General features: G+C 38.7%; 1 protein-coding gene across 2 annotated transcripts in view; it reads left to right on the top strand.

Annotated features, from left to right (window-relative positions):
* The window catches only part of LOC103152469 (contactin-associated protein-like 4), a 62,194-nt gene extending 37,151 nt beyond the window's left edge, over positions 1–25,043 (top strand). The window contains exons 8-26 of one of the 2 annotated variants that reach the window (XM_007572940.2): positions 3,105–3,271; positions 3,366–3,503; positions 4,567–4,834; positions 5,832–5,972; positions 6,937–7,108; positions 10,086–10,192; positions 10,374–10,493; positions 10,695–10,892; positions 11,253–11,415; positions 11,565–11,692; positions 11,803–11,973; positions 13,251–13,469; positions 14,856–15,095; positions 17,455–17,685; positions 19,562–19,695; positions 20,077–20,164; positions 21,614–21,829; positions 22,740–22,811; positions 24,210–25,043. In XM_007572940.2, coding sequence (XP_007573002.2) covers positions 3,105–3,271; positions 3,366–3,503; positions 4,567–4,834; positions 5,832–5,972; positions 6,937–7,108; positions 10,086–10,192; positions 10,374–10,493; positions 10,695–10,892; positions 11,253–11,415; positions 11,565–11,692; positions 11,803–11,973; positions 13,251–13,469; positions 14,856–15,095; positions 17,455–17,685; positions 19,562–19,695; positions 20,077–20,164; positions 21,614–21,829; positions 22,740–22,811; positions 24,210–24,397 — 3,161 coding nt within the window. In that variant the 3' untranslated portion in view covers positions 24,398–25,043. Of the gene's footprint in view, positions 1–3,104; positions 3,272–3,365; positions 3,504–4,566; positions 4,835–5,831; positions 5,973–6,936; positions 7,109–10,085; positions 10,193–10,373; positions 10,494–10,691; positions 10,893–11,252; positions 11,416–11,564; positions 11,693–11,802; positions 11,974–13,250; positions 13,470–14,855; positions 15,096–17,454; positions 17,686–19,561; positions 19,696–20,076; positions 20,165–21,613; positions 21,830–22,739; positions 22,812–24,209 lie in introns of both variants that reach the window. The other variant, XM_007572939.2, reaches the window with a different exon arrangement.
* Positions 25,044–25,314: the final 271 nt, after the last annotated feature.

The following is a 25,314-nucleotide window of genomic DNA, read 5'->3' as shown; positions in this document are numbered from 1 at the left end:
ATTTATCTTTCCGTTTCTCTTCTTTCTTTTTTTAGATGAACCTCATTAATAGTGTGATATGAACGGGTAACATGCATTGTCCATATGAGTAGCCAACATGTGCCTGTAGCACTTTGAGATTTTTGTTAATGAAAAGTGCATTGCAAATTAAATTCACTATTCTGCCTTGTCTTCTTGGACGTCCCGTGGATCCTCGGGTTCGGCGCAGGTGAAATTGTTTCGAGTCCACCTCCTGATGTTTTTGCCTCTGTTAGAAATCAAAATTGGATTTCTTATATCTAGTGACCTCTGCAGAAAAGGTGTATTACATGAGACCTTGCTTTTGCATCTCAGCAAAGTCTTTCAGCCTCTGGGGGGCATGGCAGTGTGAGTGGCTGACAGAAAGTAATACAAAAAGCAGATTTAAGTGCAGATTTTAACTTGATAAGACCGATTGTCTCGGAATTTTTAATCACCTGATCATTTTTTTAGTCCTGCTCTTTCTTCTTTGTTTTGCATTTTGAAGGTCTGCTTACAACCTGGGTATGATCCACTTGCACAAAATGACTTTTTTTTTTTTTTTTAAGATTTCAGTTCAAGAGTATATTTTGAATGTCATATTTTGTATTATTGTATAGCTGAGATTGGATTTTAGACATAAATTCTGACATGTGTATCTCTAACACAGACTATAAGTGTAGAGGAAAGATGTATATGTTTACTATTTCATATATTCTATGTTGTGGAGCATTGTTTTTGATTAAAGATTTCTGTCTGTACCGTACAGCAGTCGGAGTTTTATGCAGAAAGATGTACGTAGGTAAATTCTGCAGGTTCTGTAGGTGAGCTACTGTGTGGGATGCACATCTACAGCCTTAGCTCAGCATCCAATTGCCACTGGAGCATAAATCCAGCTTTAGGAAGCGAGACAGCACTGGAGAGCACAGATAAGGAGGAAATGGAGAGGTGGAATATTGTACATTTAAAGCAAAACAAGACGCAGTAAAAAAAAGGAGAACCTTTGACTTATTTGCTCACACAATGCAGAGAAAGTCAAATTTCTAGTCGAAGTTATTTGAAAAGTCAGTCTAGAGATCCCAAACTGAACATGAAGTTTCCTTATTAAACATGTAGCTTTAGCAATGGCAGCAGAGGAAGTGGACAGAGTCCCTGTCGGCCACGCATCCAAATATTGAGCATTTACAGTTAGAGCAAGAGGAATGTTTGAGACATGTTATTGCCGGTCAGAGATGATGTGCACTTCTCACACAGCGGACACAATTTCTAGTTAGCTTCATACATGGCCAAACGTTAGCGGTGAAAATCAACCGCTAACGTCTGGCCGCTAATTTCAACACAGTCCACGCCCCAAGGAAGAGCAGAGCAGGAAGCTAGTTCTTTACCAAACTAGCTAAAACTTTTGTCTTTCAGTTTTGTCTTCTGAAACATTTTCAAGCATTTTATCACTTTTCTTTTTTTATGTGTATAACCAAGATATTCTCTAATAGCTGTTGGCAGACTTGCTGACAGCAGGTGATGCAACAGCTGTGCACGTTTTCTACACTACACTGCTGCTTTTATCCAGCACTGAGTAATGTCAGTCCCACTGATGTTTGTGATTTTTTTTTGTCAGTTGTTTAACTTGGTGTACTTTCATTGCTTCCAATAAAGACAATATAAACTCACTTAGGGGTAGGGTTAGTCACACAACTATATTCCAAGTGAAACAGGAGAAAACAAGTCCCCAAAATCTTAACATGAAAATATCCAAATCATTTGGAAGGAACACGTTTGTCACTCATAGTTAAAGACAACCTATATTTCCAGTTTTCATCTCCAGACCTCAGTCTGCTGATCAATAATTAAACGTACATCAGGCGTCTTCTCTCTGTCTCCCACCACGTCTTCAGTCTCTCCCCTCCTTCTGTTGTGACAGATCAATATAGATTAATGATTTAATACTTTTAACTTAGTCACTCTCCGTATTTTATTCTTTCCTACCCTATGCAGACAGCGAGTCCCATTTCAAACAATGACTGATTCATGTTTAATGAGTGAGTGCATTTAGGAAGGTCTTCACCTCAGTTTCTCAGCACAAAAATCTTTTGCTCTGTTGGCACTTCAGGGAGCACTTTGAGAGTCAGCGGCGCTTCCTTGTTCATTTATTCATGCTCATCGGCCTCTTTTCTCACCTCTTTTAGTGTTAATTACATGACGTGTTGGTGCCGGTTTTCTCTGAGGCTTTAACAGCAAGCGGAGATGAAGGCCTTGTTCCTGAGACATGATCCCTGGGAGAAACGCTTCTTTTTAACCCTTCACTTTCACTTAAAAAAAAAAAATTCAGAAATTTGTAGCTTGAGAAGTTATGACACTCAGCAATTTTTTTTCCACGCAATGAACATCTTACAAGCAAGGATTAACAATTAGGGTGCATTCACACCAGCCCTGTTTAGTCTGCTTTAATTTAACTCCAGTCCGTTTAGAAAATCCAGTTCGTTTGGGGAGGTGTAAATACGCAACCTAACTCTGGTCCGGCTTAAAAAAAAAACTACATTTGGGTGAAGTGAACTCTGGTGCAGTTTGAATGCATATGTGAACGCTAAATGTTCCAAAAGCAGGAAGCGAGCCATAGCGCAGGGAATTCTGGGTAAATACAGCCAAAACAAACGCTCTGGTGTTGTGCTAGCAGCAGAAATGACTCGTGATCTTTTACCAACAACAAAAGTGAAATCCTAGAACAAGTGAAATCTGACACTATTCCATTTTTGTTTACATATCGCAAAGAAGGAAGTTGGGCTCAGTGTCTTCTTTAGAGGTTGTCATGTCATTTCCTTCAGTATTACAGCGCCTCCACAGGCATGGGGGTGAACAGGTTTTTCTAAGGGTTTGGTTTGCTTGACACAAAGCAGTGTGAAAGCAAACCACATCAGTTTAAAATGTAACAAGTGTTGCTACTTTGGTCCCCAGTCGAAGCGAATCTACCGAACTATCAGGTGTGAGAACAGCCAATTAAACTCTGTGTTTATTTGATGTAATTAATTCTCACACATCTTTTATTTTTGTTGTACATGTACAGTACCCTAATTGCCTCAATCTATGATCAGCATTTTGCTCTCGAATTTTAGGGAAGAGTTCCAGGCAGCATCTTGTGTCTCTGGGCGGCCTGTTAGACGACCAGCACTGGCATCGTGTCCTAGTGGAGCAACACAGCAGTCACTTCAACCTCACCGTGGACAAAAACACAGAGCGGGTGGAGATCCCACCATGGTTCACCCACTGGGATTATGACCAGGTGAACATTCAAAATGTTGATTTATGAGGTGTGCATGCAAAGTATGCTTCCACTGCAGCTCATAGTTTCATGCTGACATGTTGTCCTTTCACAGATGACCGTCGGAGCAGATCAGAACCTCGACTCTCAAAACTCTAATAGAAATTTCCACGGCTGTGTTGAAAACCTTCTCTACGATGGCCAGAACCTGATTGACTTGGCTAAACAGAGGGACCAGAGTGTTACTGTGATGGTAGTTATACTTGCAGTGGATTTGTGGAAAAACATTCATTTTACCTTTAAATGCACAAGATAAAGGGTATATATTTAAATTGCTTAACAAATTCAATTCAGTTTTATTTACATAGCGCCAGTTCACAAAAACTGTTCTCTCAAGGCACTTTGCAAAAGAAAAAAAAAAAAATTGTTTTCAATCATAAATTTCAATTGATCCTAGTTATCAAACAATGCAAATAGCTGAATTCATTATTCTAAATAGTTTAAAAAGTTTCCATCTAAGGAAACCCAGCAGCATCAAGACCAACGTCTAGAATACCGCAAGAAGTAAAAAGAAAACGTAAAAAACCCAGCCAACTTTTAGCTCTTTCAAAGTTGCTATTTGCAGTACCAGATACCAGTTCTTTTCTTATTCTAAATAAAGTCAGCAGAAGCACAGACTATGAAGTGCTGCTTCAGGGTTAGGGTTATAGTTCTAGGGTTTGGCATTAACCAGTAATGATGAGGTTCGTTTCTAGGCTATAAGCTACAAAAATGAATGAAAAATGAAAGGAAGTCAATGCAAAGTCCTTGTGATGCTAGAAAAACACACGGTGTGTGTGTGTGTGTGTGTGTGTGTGTGCATGCGTGTATGCGTAAGTGTGTTTGGTTATTGGATTGGTTCAAACTGCTGTACCGATCCCACACAGAGCTTATGGAATTAATCAAGTGTTGCGTACTTGACGTAAAAAGGACAGCAGGTATTCCTGCTGGATGTGAAGCATCACATTTGCTGCTCCAGCAGTACCTGTGCTGCAGATATGACTTCTCACATCTAAAAGTCTGCTGATCAGAGGAGGAATGTCTTCCATCTATTTTCTCAGCTCTTCTCCCTTTTTCTCCCTCTGTGGCCTTAGAAAACATTTCCCTGGTACTTTTTGTGTTATTTGGTGTTTGTTCCAGTGATATTATTAAGGCAATTCTAACATCCTTTGCGAGGAAAAACAGCTAATGAGTTTTCTGTACATAAAGATTTGAAAAGTCCTCCATGTTTATTGAACATCATGTCTCTCACTCTGTCTTTTCCTCGTCTGACTCAGGGCAACGTGACGTTTTCCTGCTCTGAACCAGTCTTCGTTGCTGTGACGTTCACGGGTCCCCAGAGTTTCCTGCGGTTGCGCGGGGACGCTGGTCTGCATTCGGCAGGGACCTCACTTGGGCTTCAGTTTCGGACATGGGACACGGAGGGGCTGCTGCTGACCTTTGATCTCCCGAAGCGAGACGGGACTGTGTGGCTACACCTGAGAGACGCCAAAGTACATCTTCAAATCCACAAGGCTGGAAGGGCCCTTGTAGAGCTAAAAGCAGGTCAGTGCGACTCCATACAGGTCCCAATCCAAAGTTCACAGTTTGGATTGAACTGTGAATAAAGAAAGAAAAAGCATCTGCTTTTTCCTTCTTTATTGTTTGTTTGCATTGGGGAAAGTGTTCAGTAAAAGCAAATACTCAACACTAGAATTAAATGGAAGAAAATCTCTAAGTAGTTTAAATGTATGTAGATTTGCTTTGGCAATTCAGCTTGCCGTTTAAACATATTTTTCAGATTTAAAATAAGAATCCAGAACAAAACCAAGATATTTCACATATACATTGTTGTGTTCTGTGGTTTCTGTGTAGTTATTGTTGAGGTTTTCTGTGTTTAGTCCTGTTCCTATCCTGTCTTCCCTGTTGATTGCTTCCCAGAAGTGTCTAGTTACCTGATTACCCTCCCTGTGTATTTAAACCCACCTCTTGTCTTTGTCTCTTGTCGGGTCCTCGTCTACTACCGCATGTCGATGCTCTCCAGTTGTACTGATAAGTCCTGGTTTGCTCAGCTCTTGTTTTTCAGTCTTCAGTTATCAGTTGCTACCAGTATTTAGCTGTTTGCTAAACTCTCTTTCGTGCTGCCTGTTCTGGACTGTATTGAGCATCTTTCAGTAAATTTAATCATTTTCTCTACAACCTGGGCCCAGCCTGCATCTCTCCTCACCACCTCAATCCCCAAATCACGACATGCATGACGACATCATCAGCATACATAGAACACAAAGACTCGCTTAAGGCAAATCATGCATGCTGAATAGCAGAGGATCAAGAATTCAGCCCTGTGGTACACCAGCGTTCTCTCTTTAGCTACAGTAAGAAGACAAATGTGATTCACATACCTGAGGAGTTGTATTTTATGTAACAGGAAAAGGGGATAACACTGGTCGCTTTTCAGAACTTTTCAGATCCACATGCATCGCAATCATATGTGATGCATGTGAATTGTTTTTTGTGATAGCAGAAAGGTAAATAATTGTGAAAAAACTACATGCAACTGCAGGTTCAGGCTTGAATGATGGCCAGTGGCATTCAGTGGACTTGAAATCACGACAACATCTGACTGTCACAGTGGATGGAACTGAAGTTGCGTCTGCAAGTCCCACATACCCCATCGCTCCAGGAGGTCAGCTTTTCTATGGCGGTAAGAGGAGCTATGCTTTCTTCATGATCTTTTAAACCTGGCAGGTTTGACAGGTACAGCTGAGTTAGCTGTACCTGTTAGTTGTAAGGTTATTAATAACCTTTCTTTAAAGGTTATTAATAACCTTTCTTTAAAGGTTATTAAATCTTTAAGGAAAGGTTTAATAACACAAACTTTTCTTTAAAGAGTTTGCTTGTACTATGTCAAAGTTCCTGTATTTTTTTTAAAGTGGTCTTGAGCAATTGCTGCATGTGACTTTTTTTACTCTGTTCAAGGTATCATCCGAGCTTGAAAACTGCTACAACTCACCAGATGAACAATTGTTCTGTCTTAACATACCAGGCACCTTGATTTAAACTTCATTTACAAGGAGTTAAATGGAAATTTTTCAACATTTATTTTACTTAAATGCAAAAAAAGCAAAAATAACATCGGCTGGGAAGAAAGCTCCAACAAGGTTATTTTCAAAGAACTTAAACATCTTTCCTCTGTTTCTAAAATACATTACCTTCAAATGCTATTAATTTCCCAGAGTTTTTAGGCCTGACATCCACAGGTTAACTTTTCTTATGTGTACACTGCACAGCATGCTGTGAAGTTCAGCAACATGTACTGAAATGAGTAAAAGCGCTCTTTGAGACCTTCAGAGAAACCAAGAGTACTCTAAAAGATTCTTAGTTATACTTCCTGAAAATTAAGAACAAGATGTAGATGGTTTAAAGTGTTTGTGCTGTACAGCATTAAATATATTTTGAATTTTGTTGTTTCTTAAGGTAATTCTGAGGTGTAGATTTTAAGGTGTCATTGCTAACATCGCCTGTAACAGTGAATAACTCAGATAGTTTAGCTGACAACTGTAGTGTACGACAATAGAGTTAGCCAGATTTTCAGATTTAAACCAAACATTACGGCAATGTCATGATTTTCTCTGGACTTCACTGGTTGACTCATATTTTACTCCTAGGTTGCCCAGATGAAGGGACCGGCCACTCGTGCAGAAATCCCTCCGGTGCTTTCAAAGGATGTATGCGTCTCCTGATGGTGGAAGACGAACTGGTGGATCTCATCAAGGTCCAGCAGAGGCTGCTGGGAGATTACAGCGATCTCCAGATCGACATGTGTGGCATTATGGACAGGTGAGAAAAAAAAAGTCCAACAAATTCTTTTGTTTTATTTTTACTCAAGTTAATTTGGTCAAATGAACTAATAGTTTACTTTTTCATTTTTTTTCTTTCAACAATCAGTTTTCTAATTCAATTTTGTTGTAAGAAAAGAAGTTGGAGTTCACCAGTCACAATCTTTAATTTGTGGAAACATTTTTCACCCTTAATTTTGATTTAAAAAGTTCTAGTTCCATTTACTGATAATTCCACTAATACCAAGACATTTTTCCCATGATATAAGTGAAATAATCTGCCAGTGAAACTAGTACTTTTTTAATCCATATGAAGTAATTATTGACTTAAAACAAGCTCCTATATGTTTCTGAAAAGTTATTTGTAATGTAGTTTTGTCTTATTTCAAGTGTAGTGAGACATTTGCACAAGAAACGAGACCAAAAATACTTGGTGAGATTTTGCGTTTCTGTAGTATACATATGTAACGTATTTTAAATCGAATGTTGTAACATTTTTAGAGTCTGATCAACTAGCATAGTTGTTAGCTCGGTTAGTATTTGTTTTACTATTGCAATTACAAAAATCCAGCTCCATTTAAACTTATTTCACTTTCTATATCCTAATTGTGTTAAGAAAATCAATTTTCCATGAAATACAAATGCATCAGACTTTTAATTCGATTATAGTGAAATCACACTTTAGATTTTTTTGGGGGGGTTTTAAATAGCTCCCTATCGAAATCTGTCATAATTCGGTATAATGACATTTTTCTCCCACCTGAGGTGACAGACACTTTGGCCCGATCATTTCCATCTCTCTGCCTATGCTGCTCAAAATGTCAGGAGAGACTCTCCTGCAGGATTTTGCTGCTTTGTTACACAGAAACCCAACATGACATTTGACCTTTTCTGAATCATTTGAGCCCATTTGGTGAATGTTAGCGATATTATCTTATAAAAATGAGTTCCTTTGCCTTATGAAAAATAAAAAATGAGCCAGTAGAATTGGTTTTCTACTTGTTTTTTGCCTTGAAGCTCCATTCTGCTATTTCTATTACTGATATAATCACTGTCTGATTGATCATGTGCATGCTGAATTCATCTGTGGTTTGACATTTTGGTTTATGAAAAAGTTTGGAAGTTATGTGTTTTGCAGATAAACAAGGCAAGAGTCAAATGGAAAGATATTCATCATACATGCAGCTAAATTCAAAGGTGGGGAAGAATAAATCTAAAAGACAGAACATGTTTGCTTGGCTGTTTATAAACCTTTCTAATTTAAAAGTCGTTCACCTCACTTTAAATTTCCCTTACAATTTGTTGCCCTCATTTTCCTCCTAAATATTTCACCCAACAGCTTCAGAGCTCCATCAATCTATCTTTTACTTTGTTTCTCTCTGTTTTTCTTTTTTTTTTTGCTTCAGTTCCTTGCACAACCTCAATTTCTTTTCTCTTTTCTAATTCCCGGAACGTTTCTTTATGTTTCCTGCTTCGTCGTCTCTCAGACATTGCTGTGCTTTACTTTGCCAGGTTCACTCTGACACAGAGTCAACAAATCAGCAACAAAATAAGAAATCTTGAAAAAGATTGAGAAATAAATGACTGCAACCATCCCCTCACTGAAAAGCTGGAAATGAAGTACAATTGAAGTAAAACTATTCAACTTGTCTGCGTCATTTGGAGCCAAAAATGACTATGTGCAAACAAGAAAGTCAAGTTTATTTGAATAGCACATCATCAACAAAGCTCTTCAAGGTGTTCAAACTGAAACGTAAAGGGATAATTTTCAGAAAATTGGTCGATTATGACTCATTAAGGGGGCAGTATTATGTGTTTAGCTTAGTCATATTTGATATATGCAGCATTGTTATAAAAATGCTGCATATATCAAATATGACTTCAAAGAAATTGTATTTCCTGATATAATGCCTTAAAATTGGGCCTCTGTCTCTTTAAAAACTCTTCCTCTGTCTGAAACTCCGCCTTCAGGAAGTCGTTACGACAGCTCTTCTCTATTAACCATTTAACAATATTTTTACCAGTGTTTCACTGAGAAGTAGCTCATATGATGAGCTCAGCTGATGCCCAGTTTCACCAGGTGTTTGCTAATTGTTTCTGGCTAGTCTGTAGGAGCTGAGTTGGGAATTCGTGGGGGAGGGATCTCTGTGAGGAAACTGGAGCTCAGAGGAGGAGCTGTGTATCGAGAGTGGAGCTAGGTCCACCCAGGCGTCTTGCACAGCTGAATTGGTTGCCATGGAGATTAAAGGATCTCTCAACCATGCATGAACGAATCAAAGCAACACTCCAGGAATGTTTTGGATGAGGGGATTATAACATGATACAAAGCTAAAAAAGTTGATTTTTACATAATACTGCCCCTTTTAAGAAGCTAATGTATATTCACCACACTAAATACAAGTTTTATTTTGTGAATGACATAAGATTTAGTTGCAGAGTAAAAATATTAACATGAAATCTATGAGAGTTTTTCCAGATGTTCCAATGTCAGTCTTGTGCTACAGTTCCATCATCTAATGATTGTGGCCTATCCCATCTGCCATGATTTATTTAATGTCTTCTAAAGTCTTTAGTGCTTTATTTCTCACCAATGCCCTCAGCGATCTGAGTTTGCTGTGAGACGTGAATGAGAAAATGTCAGGACAAGGTGACTGCAACAGCTGGATTGGATTTGGATTTCCTCAGACAAACTTCAACCATTGACGTGTGTTTCAATTTGATGGTTAATTCCAAATTGAGGGGTGTCCACGATTTACATAACTTATATAACAGAAGGCGTGGGCACAACTTAATGAACTAAAGAGTACCTAAGTGTTTTGTTTTTGTTAATATTATTATTTGATTAAGCCACAAGGACAAAAATAAGGCTAACGTTCTAAGTATATATAGAACAATGGATTGGAGGATGATGGTATCAGCACATATTTAAGTTTATTAATCAGTCCCGGACCAGATAACCTCTGTTTCATCTCCCTCAGATGTTCCCCAAGTTACTGTGAGCATGGAGGTAGCTGCACTCAGTCATGGAGCACATTTCACTGCAACTGCTCCAGCACCGGCTATGGTGGAGCCACATGTCACAGCTGTAAGGATGTGTGTTGTTTACTGTTGCTTTGGACATAATTCACTTTATGTAGGCATGTTTGCACCGATCTTCATGATTCCTCTGAGGAGGATGAGCTCTGATGAGCTGGCATCCTCAGAGGATGGCATAAGAACATGAAGAATTATATACATGTATATTATTTTAATTTTTTTTCCCTCAGCAATATACGAGCGGTCCTGTGAGGCCTACAAACACAGAGGCAACACATCGGGATATTATTACATCGACGCTGACGGTAGTGGACCCATCAAACCACAGCTGCTATTCTGCAACATGACAGGTAGCTCTCTCACACACACACCTACACACACACCTACACACACACACACACACACATCCAATCACACCATGCCGACACTCAGGTGTCCAGTCTCTCTTTCAGCAGCCAGCATTCCTGCCTGTCCTGCAGCTTTAAAGGGAATTTCTCACTCAGGCAGAATCTAAAAAATGTATACTTTTTTTTTTTTTTTTGATACAGAAGACAAGACGTGGACAGTGGTCCAGCACAACAACACAGAACTGACCAAAATCCAGCCGTCCACAGAAGGAAGTCAGCATCTGACTCACTTTGAATACGCTGTGGACGAAGAGCAGCTAATGGCAACCATCAACCAATCAGAGTACTGCGAACAGGAACTGGCTTACCACTGCAGGAAGTCCCGCCTTCTCAATTTACCAGGTGAGGTTTAACATTTCTTAGATTAAAAAAAAATATATAAAAATAAAAAACTATTTAAAATATAATCTTACAAAAGATTAAGCAGACAAAAAATTACTTATGAGCATTTTGAATCGATTCAGGATTTCCACAATTATATATTACAATTCTGTATTTCTTTCTTTCTGCACCTCTAATGCCCAAATTTGCACATCACTGCAGACCTATAAAATACAGACAAAACATTGCCAGTAATACAAAAATGTTACAAAATTTTTGAGCTGTCAGAATCACTGAGAAGTTGAAGGACACAACTCAAAGAGTCTTTCAGAAGTAGAGCGGTCAGCCTGACACCAGCTGTCCACCCTGTCTGTGTTTCAGAGGGGGGTCCGATCAGCTGGTGGGTCAGAGGGCCCGGCGCGGGACAAAGGCAGACCTACTGGGGCGGGGCCCTTCCAGGCAGCCAGCAGTGCACCTGCAGTCTGCAGGAGAACTGCGTGGACCCCAAACGCCACTGCAACTGCGATGCTGACCGCACTGTGTGGTACTGTGTTTTCACTTTTTCAGGGTTTTTTTTTTACATTTTGGATCTTCAACACTTATCCAGGGTTTTTCCTTTTCAGATGGTGCATGTTGGAGCTTCTGTTAACTCCGTCCTTTTTCTTCCCGTCCGCCGACTCTCTGTTCATCCAGGGCCAACGACTCTGGTCTGCTGACCCATAAGGAGTCCCTGCCTGTCAGATCGCTGGTGCTCGGGGATGTCCGGAGGCCAGGATCAGAGAGCTCCTACCAGGTGGGACCCCTGCGTTGCTATGGAGACAGTAAGTTAGTGATGCCATATCATAGTAGAGCGTGCAAAGTTCCTCGATTTTTGTATTTCCCGATTTCTGCTTTTGCAACTCGTCTTTGTTTTGTTCTGTCTTTTTTACAGAAAGTATCTGGAATGCTGCGTTTTTTGCCAAGGAAACGTCGTACCTTCACTTTCCCACCTTTCACGGAGAGCTGAGCGCCGACGTCTCGCTCCTGTTTAAGACCACCTCATCCTCCGGCGTCCTCCTGGAAAACCTGGGCATCAGAGACTTCATTCGACTTGAACTCAGCTGTGAGTGAAATCTGAGGAATAGGATGGCAAATTCCGACTTTCCTACGATAAGAGTTCAAATCGAGCAGTGCATATCATCCGAGTTTCACCGGGATCAAGCATCAGCGGGGGGTGATGGGCTCACATCAGACTCAGGCTTTCTCATCTTTAAAATATACACTTCCCTTTTCACACAGCTTCTTTTTATACGGCGTGTGGAGAGATCGCTAAGGGTATAAAGTATTGAGACACCTGGGTGTGATGCAAGTCCAAACTTCACTGTGACAGTGATTTGTGAGAAAGTGCAAGATGTTTTTTTCCCTTTCTTAAAAAAAGTTGAATGTTAAATTTGATTTTGAAGAAAATCTGTACAATGATATAAAAAAGAAAAAGGTAAAAGTATAAGCTTGTATTTATGATGACGTCCGACCATTCTTCCAGGAAAACAGATTCAGTCAGACACGTTCTTCCACACTAAATACTCTCATATGGACCGCTGGTTATGTGCGCTCCATTCAGGAAAGTATATAGAACGTGTCACAGAAGCCCAGCCATGTTTTGGTGTGAAGCAACATTAAAATAAAAAGAGCTTAGATCAGATCCTGAAAAACAGCTCCTCACCAAAATCTCCTTAGCACCAAAGTTTGCATGCCAAGGTGCTTGATTTTACAACCCATGGCCGTGGAAGTAGAGGGTTTAACTGTGTATACATATTTGGACAGAAAATATCCAGTAGAGCCTTGTAGTGTTGTTTACCTTATGTGCAGAACTAACTGAGCAATGCATCATTCTGTAGGGTAACTTTAAAGACATAAAAACAAAACAGAGAGGACTCCAAGCTGACATTAAACGCTGCTGTTCAGGAGCATTAGTTGTCATCAGTTGTCATGCAGCAAAAAGGACGGACCAAACCAAACCTTTATGTCTGTGTTTTTAAACAACGACAAGTTACGTCTACTACACTCAACTTAAGCACTTGTGATTTTTACGTACCACCGCATCTCTACGTGGAACTGATTGGAACACCTAAATGTAATGATATGGATCGGCTGGCAAATATAGTCTGTATTGTTTTCAAGATCATTTCATTTTCCTTTAGGAAAACTTAACTTCAGATTAACACTGGTGTGCAACAATATGACGGAAACTGGGAAGATTTTTAAAAAATATATCTAGGTGAAAGCTCTCTTTTAGATTAGAAATCAGTGAGAAAAATAGTTTTTCAAGATGTTGAATTTGGAAGGAACCATCTTGACTGTATTCAGCAGGTATCTTTTCCCGCTCCTTCTCTGTCACAGCCTCCACGGAGGTCGTCTTTTCCTTTGACATAGGTAACGGCCCACTGGAGGTACGCACGAAGGCCGGCGTCCCGCTGAACGACAACAGGTGGCATCGCATTCAAGCTGAGCGTAATGTGAGAGAGGCGTCGCTGCGCCTTGATGAACTCCCCGCCGCCGTACAGGAAGCCCCTGCTGAAGGACACATCCACCTGCAGCTGAACAGCCAATTATTTGTAGGTCTGTGAAACTTTAAAACCCTAATTTGACACAAACTTTGTTTCCAAAGAAACTGACAATAGAAGTAAGCTTCTATTGCAGCTTTGGCTGATGTACGGCATATGTCAGTAGCTATCAGACACTTTTGTGATTACTGTCTCTCTAGCAACATAATGAGATGTTGTGATTGCCTTTACCTGCTCCTCAGGTTTTTGGCAGGAATGTGTCAAACTTAGGAACACCTAAGTTTGACACAACAAACTTAAAAATGTCTCAGTCCAGCTTTACTGCAAATTTAAAATCTCTGCCAGTGGATATTTGTATTGGGTACTTAGTCAATATTTTTAGGTTTGAAAGAACCTACATTGTTAGGTTGAAAATCACTTCATCACCTTTAAACTGCTAAATGTTCAGATCATGCTAGCATATTAGCTAAAGCTAAAAATACTCTGTAATGTTAATGCGAAGACCAACACGGCTTTTTTTAAAAGTATGTTAGCTTACATTGACATTAAAGCTAATTATGACACACAAAAAAGGCATCAGTACAGAAACAACCTATTATAACTAGGGGTTAAAAGCTAATTCTGACTTCTGCTTGTTCAGCATTATTAAGCTTCAATTTTTACTCCTATAATTTAAGTTACTTATGCTGTTTTTCTTCAACACCTTTTTGAAGGACTTTTTGCTCTTCTAGTTTGTATACCACTTTTACCCCCTGTGTTTCGGATTCAGTTCAACTTTGTTAGCACAGCTGCTAACACTGTTCACACTTCGTAGAGATTATAAGATCTTTCTCTGTTTTTCATTAACCTTTAGCTGCTTGTTAACATATTTTCAGTTTTTGAAATGTTTGTTATAATACTTTGGTCAAGATATCCTCAGTTCAGAGTTAATTGTTCAGTTTTCTTCTGTTTGCCTAAATATGGACAGTAGGTTGGACTGCTAAACTGGTGTTTCCCTGACAGTTCCTCAGAAAACTGCGAGCTGTGATAGGAACCCCATCAGAAAAAGCAGTTTGTCTCATCACAACAGTTTTGAGCTTGACAGTTTTGGCAGGCTGAGACAATTACAACATGCAGAGTCTGAACTCTGCGGGCAGCTGCAGGTTGTAGAGAGAAAAGTCACAGAACAGTAACTTGCTGGGTTTAAAATCTGTTCAGACAGCCAGGACAAACAAACTGTCAGAGCGAGGCTGATGACTCACCAGGATTTATGATGGCAAATCAGCAAGGTACATGAATATCGCAGACACTTCCTGAGATAATCCACGTAAGGACAATTCAGCTCTGATATATTTTACAATGTAAAAAATAAATCTTAAAGCTGCTCAGAGGATTACTGACAAGTTTTTCTAATTCTACTGATAAAACTATTGTCAGTTTGTACATCTCTGTATCTCCTCAGGAGGCACTGCTTCCAGGCAGAAGGGTTTTCGGGGATGTATCCGCTCCCTGCAGCTGAACGGTGTTACTCTGGACCTGGAGGAAAGAACGAAGGTCACCCCCGGGGTCCAGGCGGGATGCCCGGGCCACTGCAGTACCTATGGTGGGCTTTGTCAGAACCAAGGCCGCTGTCTGGAGGGAGCCAGAAGCTTTTCCTGTGACTGCAGCTCGTCTGCCTTCACTGGAGCCTTCTGTGACCAGGGTATGCAGACCTCATCCAATCAGATTTGTTTCGGTAGTGTTGACAGTTTTACCCAAGCTTAGGTCAATAACCTCCAGCTGGCAGTTTCTGATTGTGAGTAAATGTGTCACTGTCTTTCATAATAAATTTTCTATCCTGATAAAAATGTATTTTAAAGTAGTTTTACTTTTATAAATGCAGTATGAAACTTCCACAAAAATGTTTTCCATTTTCGATACAGATGATCATATTAGACTGATCATCTGTAAAACTATCAACCTCCTCCCTGAACTACTATTGACATTAAATGAAACGCACTGCTCCTGATCAAAAAACAGCCAATCAGAGCCAGAAAGAGGGTCAAAGGGCAGTCAGTCAACTTATGTATGTGGTGCTAAAAATTTCAATGGTGGAGAAACTACTTGGAAAACTGTTTATCCATCATTAGCTAGTTATCTAGTCCAGGCTGAAAAGATGTCTTGTTTTCCCAGACATGAAAATACCAAAATGTCTCTCTACTAAATATTGCGATATTTTTGGTGGGACTGAATAAAAAAACATGCCACACTTTTCAGATTTATATTTTGCTTTATTATTATTATTATATATATATTTTTTACAACATCCTGAGATTCTGTCCGTTTTTGCTACATAAATAAGCTGACTTGAAAGAAAATTGTATGTTTAGAATAATGATATGTCTGTTGTGGTTTTTTTTTTGTGGGGAAAAAAAATTGTTTACCTTTTAAACACAGAACAACAAACTTCTTTGGCAATATAACGAAGTGAATGTGTTTCCTAGAAGTAAAGAATATTCCCTGGAAATGTCACTGGTTAATTGTTTACAGTGTAGTTAAGTTTGAAACAGAGTCTTGTGCATATTTAATCAGTTTTAAACCCTAATTTGGCAAAGTGTCGCCGGGTTTCGACTCATCTGTTGGGTTTGTGTTATTTAGGAAATGAAAGGCACACTGAGCCCTGACAGTGGAGCAGCAGCACCTCATGTGTGTCGGATAATTAACCAATCCCAGCTGTGCAGCTTGTTGAAGCTCCACAGGTAAATCAGAACTCTGTCACCTGACTGTGATGTAATAAGAGAGCTGAGTTTGGAGAGTTTTTTCTATCAAGTTGCTCTTTCACCAGATCACTAATTAAGTGATGTCAGCGTGACAGGCAAAAATATGAATAATGCATAAAGTTTTTCTTCTGGGAGTAGTTGTTTTTCTTTCTTTATTCCAGAAGCCAGGAATATTTTATTCCATTATGCAAATTGGATGCTAATGAAGTACTGATTTAATAATAATAATAATAATAATAATAATAACAATAATAATAATAAAAGAGTAGATGTAGCGTTTGCATGGATTGCTTATTTGACAGTAAGCTATGTTTGTTTACTTTTATTGTTAAACTTTAGTATGAATTCATGCTTGAATATAAACTTATAAACATAAAAGCTAAGTTATTAGTAAGACGTGATAAAAGTGTTACCTTTTAAATGGCCTTTTGTGATTTTTTTCAAAGCCTTCCAGAAGCTAAGAATCAACCTTTAAATAGGAAGTGAGGTTTTAGGAATCTGGACAGCCCGTCTGAAAAGGTTGGAGGTACATTTTCTTAGAATTAATATTCATAAAAGGGAATAATCAAATGGAAAAATAAAAATCTTACACTTTAATCACGTGGTATGAAGCAATAGTTCCTTAAGTTAGTATTGAGACTCCACTTGGGGTCAGGAATATATAAGTTTGCATGATATTAACCTAAATATCAAAAAATTGTGATGAGAAACATTTGTAAAAATGAAAACCTCAGATGGAAATCAAATTAATACAATGAGGACACTTTGTAACAGTTTTGTAGAGCTCCTCTTAAAAATAGAAAATTTTGCAAAAAAAAACAAACAAAACAAATAAAAAACATTTATTACAGATGAAGGTTGGTCATTGCTGGCTCTCACTCAGGTAGGAACAACCCAGACTAATAAACACAAGTGAAACAGTAAAATTACAAATTCTTGGTTCTGTTTGTAACTTCCAACACAGCAAGGCTTCTTGGGAGCCAAAGCGTCCAGGAGAGGAGTCATCAGGAGGCACCGATCAGCCAATCAGAAGTGGATTCTGATTCAACTATTACAAAACATTGAAAGAAGACAAATATAAGAAATTTAGACTTTATGGCATTTGAGACGGAGCTCAGGGAGGTGGTCTTAGTTACAATAATAGTATTTATTATTTATTCCAGCAAAAAAGTTACTGGAAGGTGAATAAAAACATGCATGGTTTTGAGAAACTAGCTAAGCCAAGAATGTTCATGTCTGGAACATTAGCAGAAAATGTTACGACCTGTTTTGCAGTGAGGCTTTGTGAACCTTTCCCTGCAGACGTCTCAGTCGCCTTCGAGCCGGAAACGTCCCTCAGCTACAGCTTTGAGGAAAACCTGGTGAATGAGTCAAACAGGAGCAGCAGCTCCCCTTCGCCCCCCTTTCTGCCCAACCTGAACGTGAGAGCAGAAAACATTTCCCTGAGTTTCAGGAGCGGCCAGAGTCCTGCTCTGTTCCTTTACGCCAGCTCTCACCGCAGACAGTACCTGGCTCTGCTGCTCAACAAGCAAGGTGAGATCTCTGGAAAGTTTTCTAAACCCTCCGTAACTGTTATTCAGTAGATGTGGATCTATAAAATTACAAAACAACGCTTGTAAGGTGTTGCTTTTAGGCATTGATTTACAGGAGTTAGCAGCCACAGTTTGGACTGCGCTGAAATGAACCCATGCAAAACAATTACTTCTTCCTCCCTTTCTTCACTAATAGCTTTTGTGGAGCAGGAGGAGGAAGAGGAGGAGGAGGAAAAGGGACATCACTTCTTAATTGAGCAGAAGAATACACTCTGGATTGTGAACATTTTCTAATTTCACATGCTTTTGATAGCTCAGTGACCTCTTAAACTCTCAGAAGCCAAAGCAAAATATATTTCAAGTAATTTTTCATAAATACATGGAAAAATACATATATATATATATATATATATATATTTTTTTTTTTTTTTTTCCTTGGCAACTGTATCATCACAGCAAAAAAAGTGGGATACTCATTGTAATCTATAGTTAAGCGTGTAGGTCACAAAGCACTTTTGACAGAACCCTGGAAGGCAATTTCCAAGCTGTCACGCACTTTATAAGAATCTAATTTAAACCTCCATCTTGAAAACTAAAGAAAAACACAAACACGTGGTGAGATGCAATGACATCTTCAGCCGTCACAATGTTTTTACCAACCGCCAACCGAGCTGCTGCTGTCTGCGAGTTGTGCCAACGCCTCCTTTGATTTGTTCATTAGAGTCATTGTTCCCTGTGAACACGGTCTGCTTCGTGAAACAAGACACGAGTAGTGCTGAATTGTTCAAATTAATTAGCAGGACTGTAAGTGGTGAATAATTGGCGATGTGAGAGTGTATAATAGCCTTTTCATTCGTCTTGCCCTGTGGGTTCATGAAAACACTGCTGTTGATCACAGTTGATCTTCTGTGATTGTGCCAGAAGCTCGGCACACACGGGACGCAAAACACTGCAGATATTCTGTTAATGTTGAAAAAACACAATTTTGCAATTCCTGCATTTCAATCAAATGGGAAATACAATTAAAATCTCATGTGAATAAGTTTGTTCACATGATTAAAATAAGTCACAATAAGTCACACCAGCGTCCTTCTACCACTTCCTGTTGTCCTCTTTTAGGCATTGTTGCTACTTGCTGCAGCCAGTAGTAACATCCAGTTGTTGATCATGGGACTCGTGTTGCGTTTCCATTGCAATTTTGTGAAATGCACTCATTTTGATACAACTGAAAAACCACCCAGGGCAAAAGCTTTTTTTTTTTTTTTTTTTTTTTTTTTAATGTGAGCTTTTTGGAAATTTCCATGTCTCCCATTAAGAAAATTTATTTTCATGACTCAATGTTGCACAATTACATGGTCAATGGAAACAGATACTGAGATCTTGTTGATTCTTTTATTTTTTTCTTTAGCGCTTTGGTTAACTATAATCAGTGATAAAGTTGATTTTTTTTTTTTACTTTCTTGAGTTAATTTTGGCCAAAGTTTAGCTGTTGGACAGATGGATTTATATTTGACAATAGGATATTATCATCTGCAGACGTGTTTGACTGTGGCTACATAGCAAATCCAAATATACTCTTCCACCGTCATGCATGAGACCAGACATGAGGTGATTGTGTAGATGAACTGTTTGATTTTCAGCTAAATGTGAACAAAATAATGACTGCAGGTGAATCAAGCACCTGCAACTTCTATAATTTGGCCGCTTTGACAGGAAAAGCCATAAGCCTTAATGGGCTGCCAGATGATACCGACATAGAAATCAGCGTTTGTCTAATAGTGAATACAACTATCATGCCTGTTTTTGTCCCAATACTGTATGTGCTTAAGTCTCACATTAATATAACATGTTTTCATGTTTACATTGTGTGAGTGCAGAACAGCTAGAGGTGAGGTACAGGCTGGAAAGTAGCAAAGAAGAAGAAATCCTCCGGAGCAAAGTGAGGTCCCTTGCTAACGGACAGCTGCATTCTGTTTCCGTCAGCCGACTGGCCGACTCCGTCACCATACAGGTAACGCATCATCCTCAGTTACTCTGGTTTTAACTCTGCCTTTAAACTGATTGGAGAATGATGTTAGCGTCAAACAGACGGCACACAAAGCTGCCTGTTTGTGTTTTACAGGCAGCTTAACAACTTCAGTTCTGTGAAGTTTTCTTGACGCTGAACTCTAAATGCAAAGCTTCATCACAACACCTGAAGTTTTAACTTGAAAGATTTTGTGTTTAGAAAAAACAAAAACACAAACTAAAACCTTTCAGGGATGAGAATTACTTTTTAGCTTTATTCATAGACTAAATTCTTTAATATTTAACTATACATGTATGAAGGAAATACATTGCTTGTGTTTCTTGATATTGTTTTTTTGTACTGAAATCTGCCATTTTCTTCCAGGTTGACCAACATAGCAAAGAACATTTCAACCTGACCTCTGGTGTTGAATTTAGTGACATAAGGTCACTGACTCTTGGTAGAGTTCACAGTAAGTGACTCAGCTGCACAAACATACGGTAGATGAGAGGTTTTTTTATTATTATTTCGATCACTCAAACTATCTTCAGACGTACATTTTAATTTATCTGATTAAACAAAACCGTTAGAACGGTAAAGTTGCTAATGTTTTCCCTTGTCATAATGACACAGGGACCCTATTGAAACTTTGCATAAACTGTTTTATTCACTAATCCGACTAGTGGTTTGTAAGTTAAATACTAAAGATTGAATTTATTTTATTTTCTTTAATAATAAAATACCTCAAAACTCCAACCGTTTTTTTTTTTTTATCAATTTACTGTCTGAATTTGAAATCATTATCTCCAGCAAAGAACCAGCAGTGAGCCGTAATTTTTACAATCATTTCCTGTTACATTTGATCACTAAATTAAAATGAACCTAACACAGATGAGTTTGTATTTTACTGACATTTGTAAATGTGAAGTTCTATAATAATAAAACTGGGGCAAGAAAATGTAAGCACTGGAAATTGGTCAAAGCACCGAATAACCTGCAATATAATTAACAAGTAGGCGTCATGTTTATAAACTTTGCTGGACAATAAATTCTCCTAATAATGATCACGATTAATGATAATATTGTTGTTTTGAGACCATTTTCAAGTGATATATTATCAAGGATATAACAACGTAAGTTCACCCTCTAAAAGACCAAAACAATGTTAATTTTGTAAAAGGTATACAATACTGGAACTGGAAGATATCAACAGATATCCTTACATTTTTTTTATCATAAAATTTGATAAAATAAAAAAATTAAATAAAATAATAGTAATGATAATAATAATAATAATAGTTCTGCATCAAATTAGAACTTTTTTCTTTGCCATCTTTTTCTGATGTGTATCAGTAACAATTATTGTTCTGTTTTATGTAGAACATAGTTGAAAATAAGTTCAAGATGTGTGTGTGTGTGTGTGTGTGTTTTGTTAGTGTGTTTTGTCCTTTATCTTGTTGCCCCATTGAGCAGACAACAACCCGAAAAAGCCCTGATTGTTTTCAGGAAGTCAGATTCATAGCATTCTTTGCTCTTAAAAACAGCCACCTGCAGTTACTGAAAGGGGTAAATAGTATTCGGGTAACCATGGAAACATCAGGAGGAATGACTGAGAGACATAACAGAGAAAAAGTGCAAAGACTTTCTCCCAGGTGACAGAGAATTGATGGAGTTTTTTTTTTTTTTTAAAGAATATAAGAGGCTTCCTCTCCTGTATTGCAGCACTGCAATTAACAAGATATGATGCAATCACTAGGCTATATGTCCTATTAATCCTATTATCCTATTATTTTCAGACATATCAAACTAGACTTGTTCAAATCTTGCTAACATTTAGATAGCTCTCATTTATTTCTGTTTGAAGAACCTAAAATTAAGCCAGAAAATAGTTTGTCCTCCGTTTCACTGCTCGTCTCTACAGACTCTCAGGATTTGGACCCGGCCCTGGCTCAGCTTGGCTCTCTGGGTTTCGCCGGCTGTCTGTCTGCTGTCCTCTTCAACTCCATCAGCCCTCTGAAAGCCGCTCTTCTCCGACCAATCGCCAGCTCTGTTGTTGTCAGGGGCCCGCTCATCCGGTCCAGTTGTGGCCCCGCTGCAGCCAATCCCCACGCAGCGGAAAACAAACACCACCAGCCAGGTCGGGAGGGGCGGGGGGATCCTTTATATCGTTTGTGATTTTTACTGATCATTCTGACACTGATGGTCTGTGAAGAACATGTTATCAAACTTCTGGGAATCATTTCACTTTTAATTTTTAATAAATTGGGCACCGCCAGAAAGCTTCATGTTACCATTTGCATTGTGTTGGTGGCTGAGGGATCCAACAACAACAACAGAGAAACATTTTTAAACAGCTGTCATTAGAGATCTTATCACTTATAGTCTATTTAAAGAAAAAACAGTAAAATTGGTTCATAACACATCGGATCTGTCAACATTTTGAATAATCAGTACCTAATCCTTATCCCACCACATGACCACCTGTGTTCTGCCATCTAAATAAAGAATTATTTTAGTTTTAATTACTTCTTATACTTTTCATGATAATTGTGTTTGTAGTTTTCTTGTTTTATATTTATTGTTTGAACTGACTGTCGTTTTTGAGATGGAATCCAATTATGTTAATTAAGGAGAACTACATGAAAAACAACTGCAAGGATAAAAGAGTAAATCTGAAGGGACATCAACTTCTCCTTAAGGATTCAGGTTGGAAAAAAAAGTATGCAACCAAGCTCTGTCCGGTTTCTATAGGGTGATCATTCTTTCTGTTGATCTCTCTAAGTTTGTAAATGTATCACAAGGATGAATTAATGACAAATGTAATGTTTCTGCTTCTCTTTCCTTTGATTGTTTTAAGAACCAGCCTACTGTGTTGTACCTAAGATTTTATGCCAAGAGAATAAGGGTTTTCTTAACTTTAAGAAAAAAACAACTTCATCTCACACACATGCACTCGTTTTATTTTCTTTCAAAAGTATGCTTATCATTAAATGATATTTCTATTTTCTTTTTCTTGTTTTTGTCTCATTTCTATCTGTTGGCTGCAGACCAATCAGGGTCGGCAGGAGGCGGCCAGCCGTTAGTGAATGCCCTCAGAAGTGACTCTGCTCTCATTGGAGGTATTGTAGCAGGAACTAGTTTCAGAGTTGTGCTCCTATTATCATCAATCATGAGACGGGACATGTCCAGTGGTGAACTTTACAGTTTAATTCAATATGCTTGATAGAACCACTCGCAGTGAAAGCAACCCTGTGTAAAATGAACCCTCATGATTGTTCTCCAAACAGTTCGATTGTCTCCACGGTAAATAGAAATAGAACTAACAAGGATGTGGATCAGTTTTGTAATCCGAATACATGTCGGTTTTTGGTTCTGCAAACATCATAGAAAATAACTCCTTTAACAGGGAGGTTAGAGTAAATATGACTAGTGCAGCTATGTTGTCTAGAGTACCGGACATTGGTAGGACCACACATGATAAATTGGTCTGAAGAGAGGGGTCAGACTTAGAGCCAATCAAAGACTTTGGTAGAAGATGACCATTGGAGCAGGAATACTGGCGGACATTCCTGCAGCCAGACCTGGCAGCGTTGTTGTCTGGGAACAGCCCAGCTGGAGAGAGGCTGAAACATTCAATGAGGTTTTGAGTGTCCCTGGAGACCGAGAGGTTTCGCCTCATTAGTCACTTCTCCAGGGATATGTCTTTAGCTGCTTTTGCAAAACCTTACCAGCCCTTTTCCAGTTTTCACGACCACTTCAGGGTGGTACAAGTCCTGCCGAGATGCGTGTTGCACGCAAGCGATTTAACTGACAGCAGACTGCATTCCTTGATAGGCCCGTGATTTACGTTGCTATAAGAGCGAAGGCCTTGCAAACTCCAAACAACATCGGAACCACCGAAGAGGACCGGCTGACATGGTGCCTGCTACCAGAGAGCTGCTCAGTGTTGAAGAGCGTAATCATAAGCTGCAGCAGGAGAACATGCCTCAACATTTGGAGCAGAATGACCAAGATTTTACCGCCTTGCAAGTTCTCTGAAGAACGGAGACATAGGGAATAATGTCATATCCATTATTTATGTCTCTTGATTTGCTTCCTTGTCTGAATAATGTGTTGGTATTGGAATTGAGAGAGTGGAATTGAATATTCTGTTTGATCTGAAGAATTATACCAATAATATGTTGGCATCTTTCTATAACTTTTTTTTTTCATATGTAAGAATCAATTGACTGTCTAGAAATTACTTTTTATGCTCTTTGTGTTCCCCCACGTGGTCAAATATGTGTTAGCCAAAATATATCGACAGTAAGTTTCTCTTTATCGTTCAAGCATCAAAAATCCTGAGGTGAGTGAAGTGTCTATGTATCACAGTGTGAAATTAGGTGATTTTGTCATGGCTGTGATAGTTGAGTTTCTGTCAAGTCTGCTTATCTCATTGTGTACTAATCTTTAATTCTGTATTTCTTCCTTAAAGAACAACGCCTGCTCTGAGAACGCTTCATTTCTTTGCATTTTAGGCCTGATAGCAGTGATGATCTTTGGGATTGCGTCTGCGTTAGCCATACTGATCCGATTTCTGTACAGAAGAAAGGGGACATGCCAAAACCAGGAGCTGGCAAAAGCAGAAGATAACAGACTGCAGTTTGCCAGCCAGAGCATCTCGCAGTACGGTCCGACTGAGAGCCAGAAAGAATATTTTATTTAGACGCAACCTCCCGGTTGGCAGACAGAGACACTTTGTAATTCCTCAGTGCTTTGCACAACACCCTGATATGTGATTGTGATTTATATGCAGTTTGTGAAGTCAGAAAAGCAAAACAGTGTCACAACAGTCAACTGTGAATGGATAATGATGTAAATTTTAAAGTCTCAACTAAACTGTTGAAATTATAAATCATTTTTGGTTACATCTGGAGTCTTTTGTATGATAGATGTTTAACCTTTGGAGCCCGGAAGCATAAGAAAATAATTTAACTTTGGCCTCTTGCTCTATGAATGGCTGTGAGAAATGTATGTGCTTGCAATAAGAATTTTTTTTTCTCTCTAAATGTTTTTAAGGCAGTATAAAGAATTTTCTTATAAAAACACATTAGTTTTGTCATCTCTGTAGCAGGTGTCAATACACATTAAAATAACTGAGTGTTTTTATTCTGGGCAGGCAGAAACCAAGTTTAAAACCAGACATAAAAACATTTTTTTACTCCATGACATGTTCCTTTAATGTGTTTTTAATATTTTTCTTATTGTTGTTTCTCTTCCTTGTGTATTTTCATTCTACTACACTCCATTACCATGTTTTAGGAAGACATAGAGGACTTGTTAAAATGATGTGTCAGGATAATGTAAGGCAGACAATATGTGAAAAAACAGAGCTCCTCTGAATTCTGTTTTATGAATTTCATATTTACATAAAACCACTTTGCTCTACCGTTTCTATTGCAGCTCTGGAGACCAAACAGAAATTGCCAGTTGGATTCTGTAGCAATGGCCCGTGATGATGCTTTAAAAACCAGACTGACTTCCTCAGTTTTCATCATCACAGAACCACGTTTGAATCGTGATCATTTATTTATATACGTTTTCATTTTATTTGTTCATGACTCAGTCTACCTAGAAAATAAA

Source organism: Poecilia formosa, unplaced genomic scaffold (genome assembly GCF_000485575.1).
Source record: "Poecilia formosa unplaced genomic scaffold, Poecilia_formosa-5.1.2 Scaffold311, whole genome shotgun sequence".
In the NCBI taxonomy this organism is placed as follows: Eukaryota; Metazoa; Chordata; class Actinopteri; order Cyprinodontiformes; family Poeciliidae; genus Poecilia; species Poecilia formosa.
The sequence above is the reverse complement of the archived record's forward strand: the minus strand, read 5'-3'. Positions and strand labels throughout refer to the sequence as shown.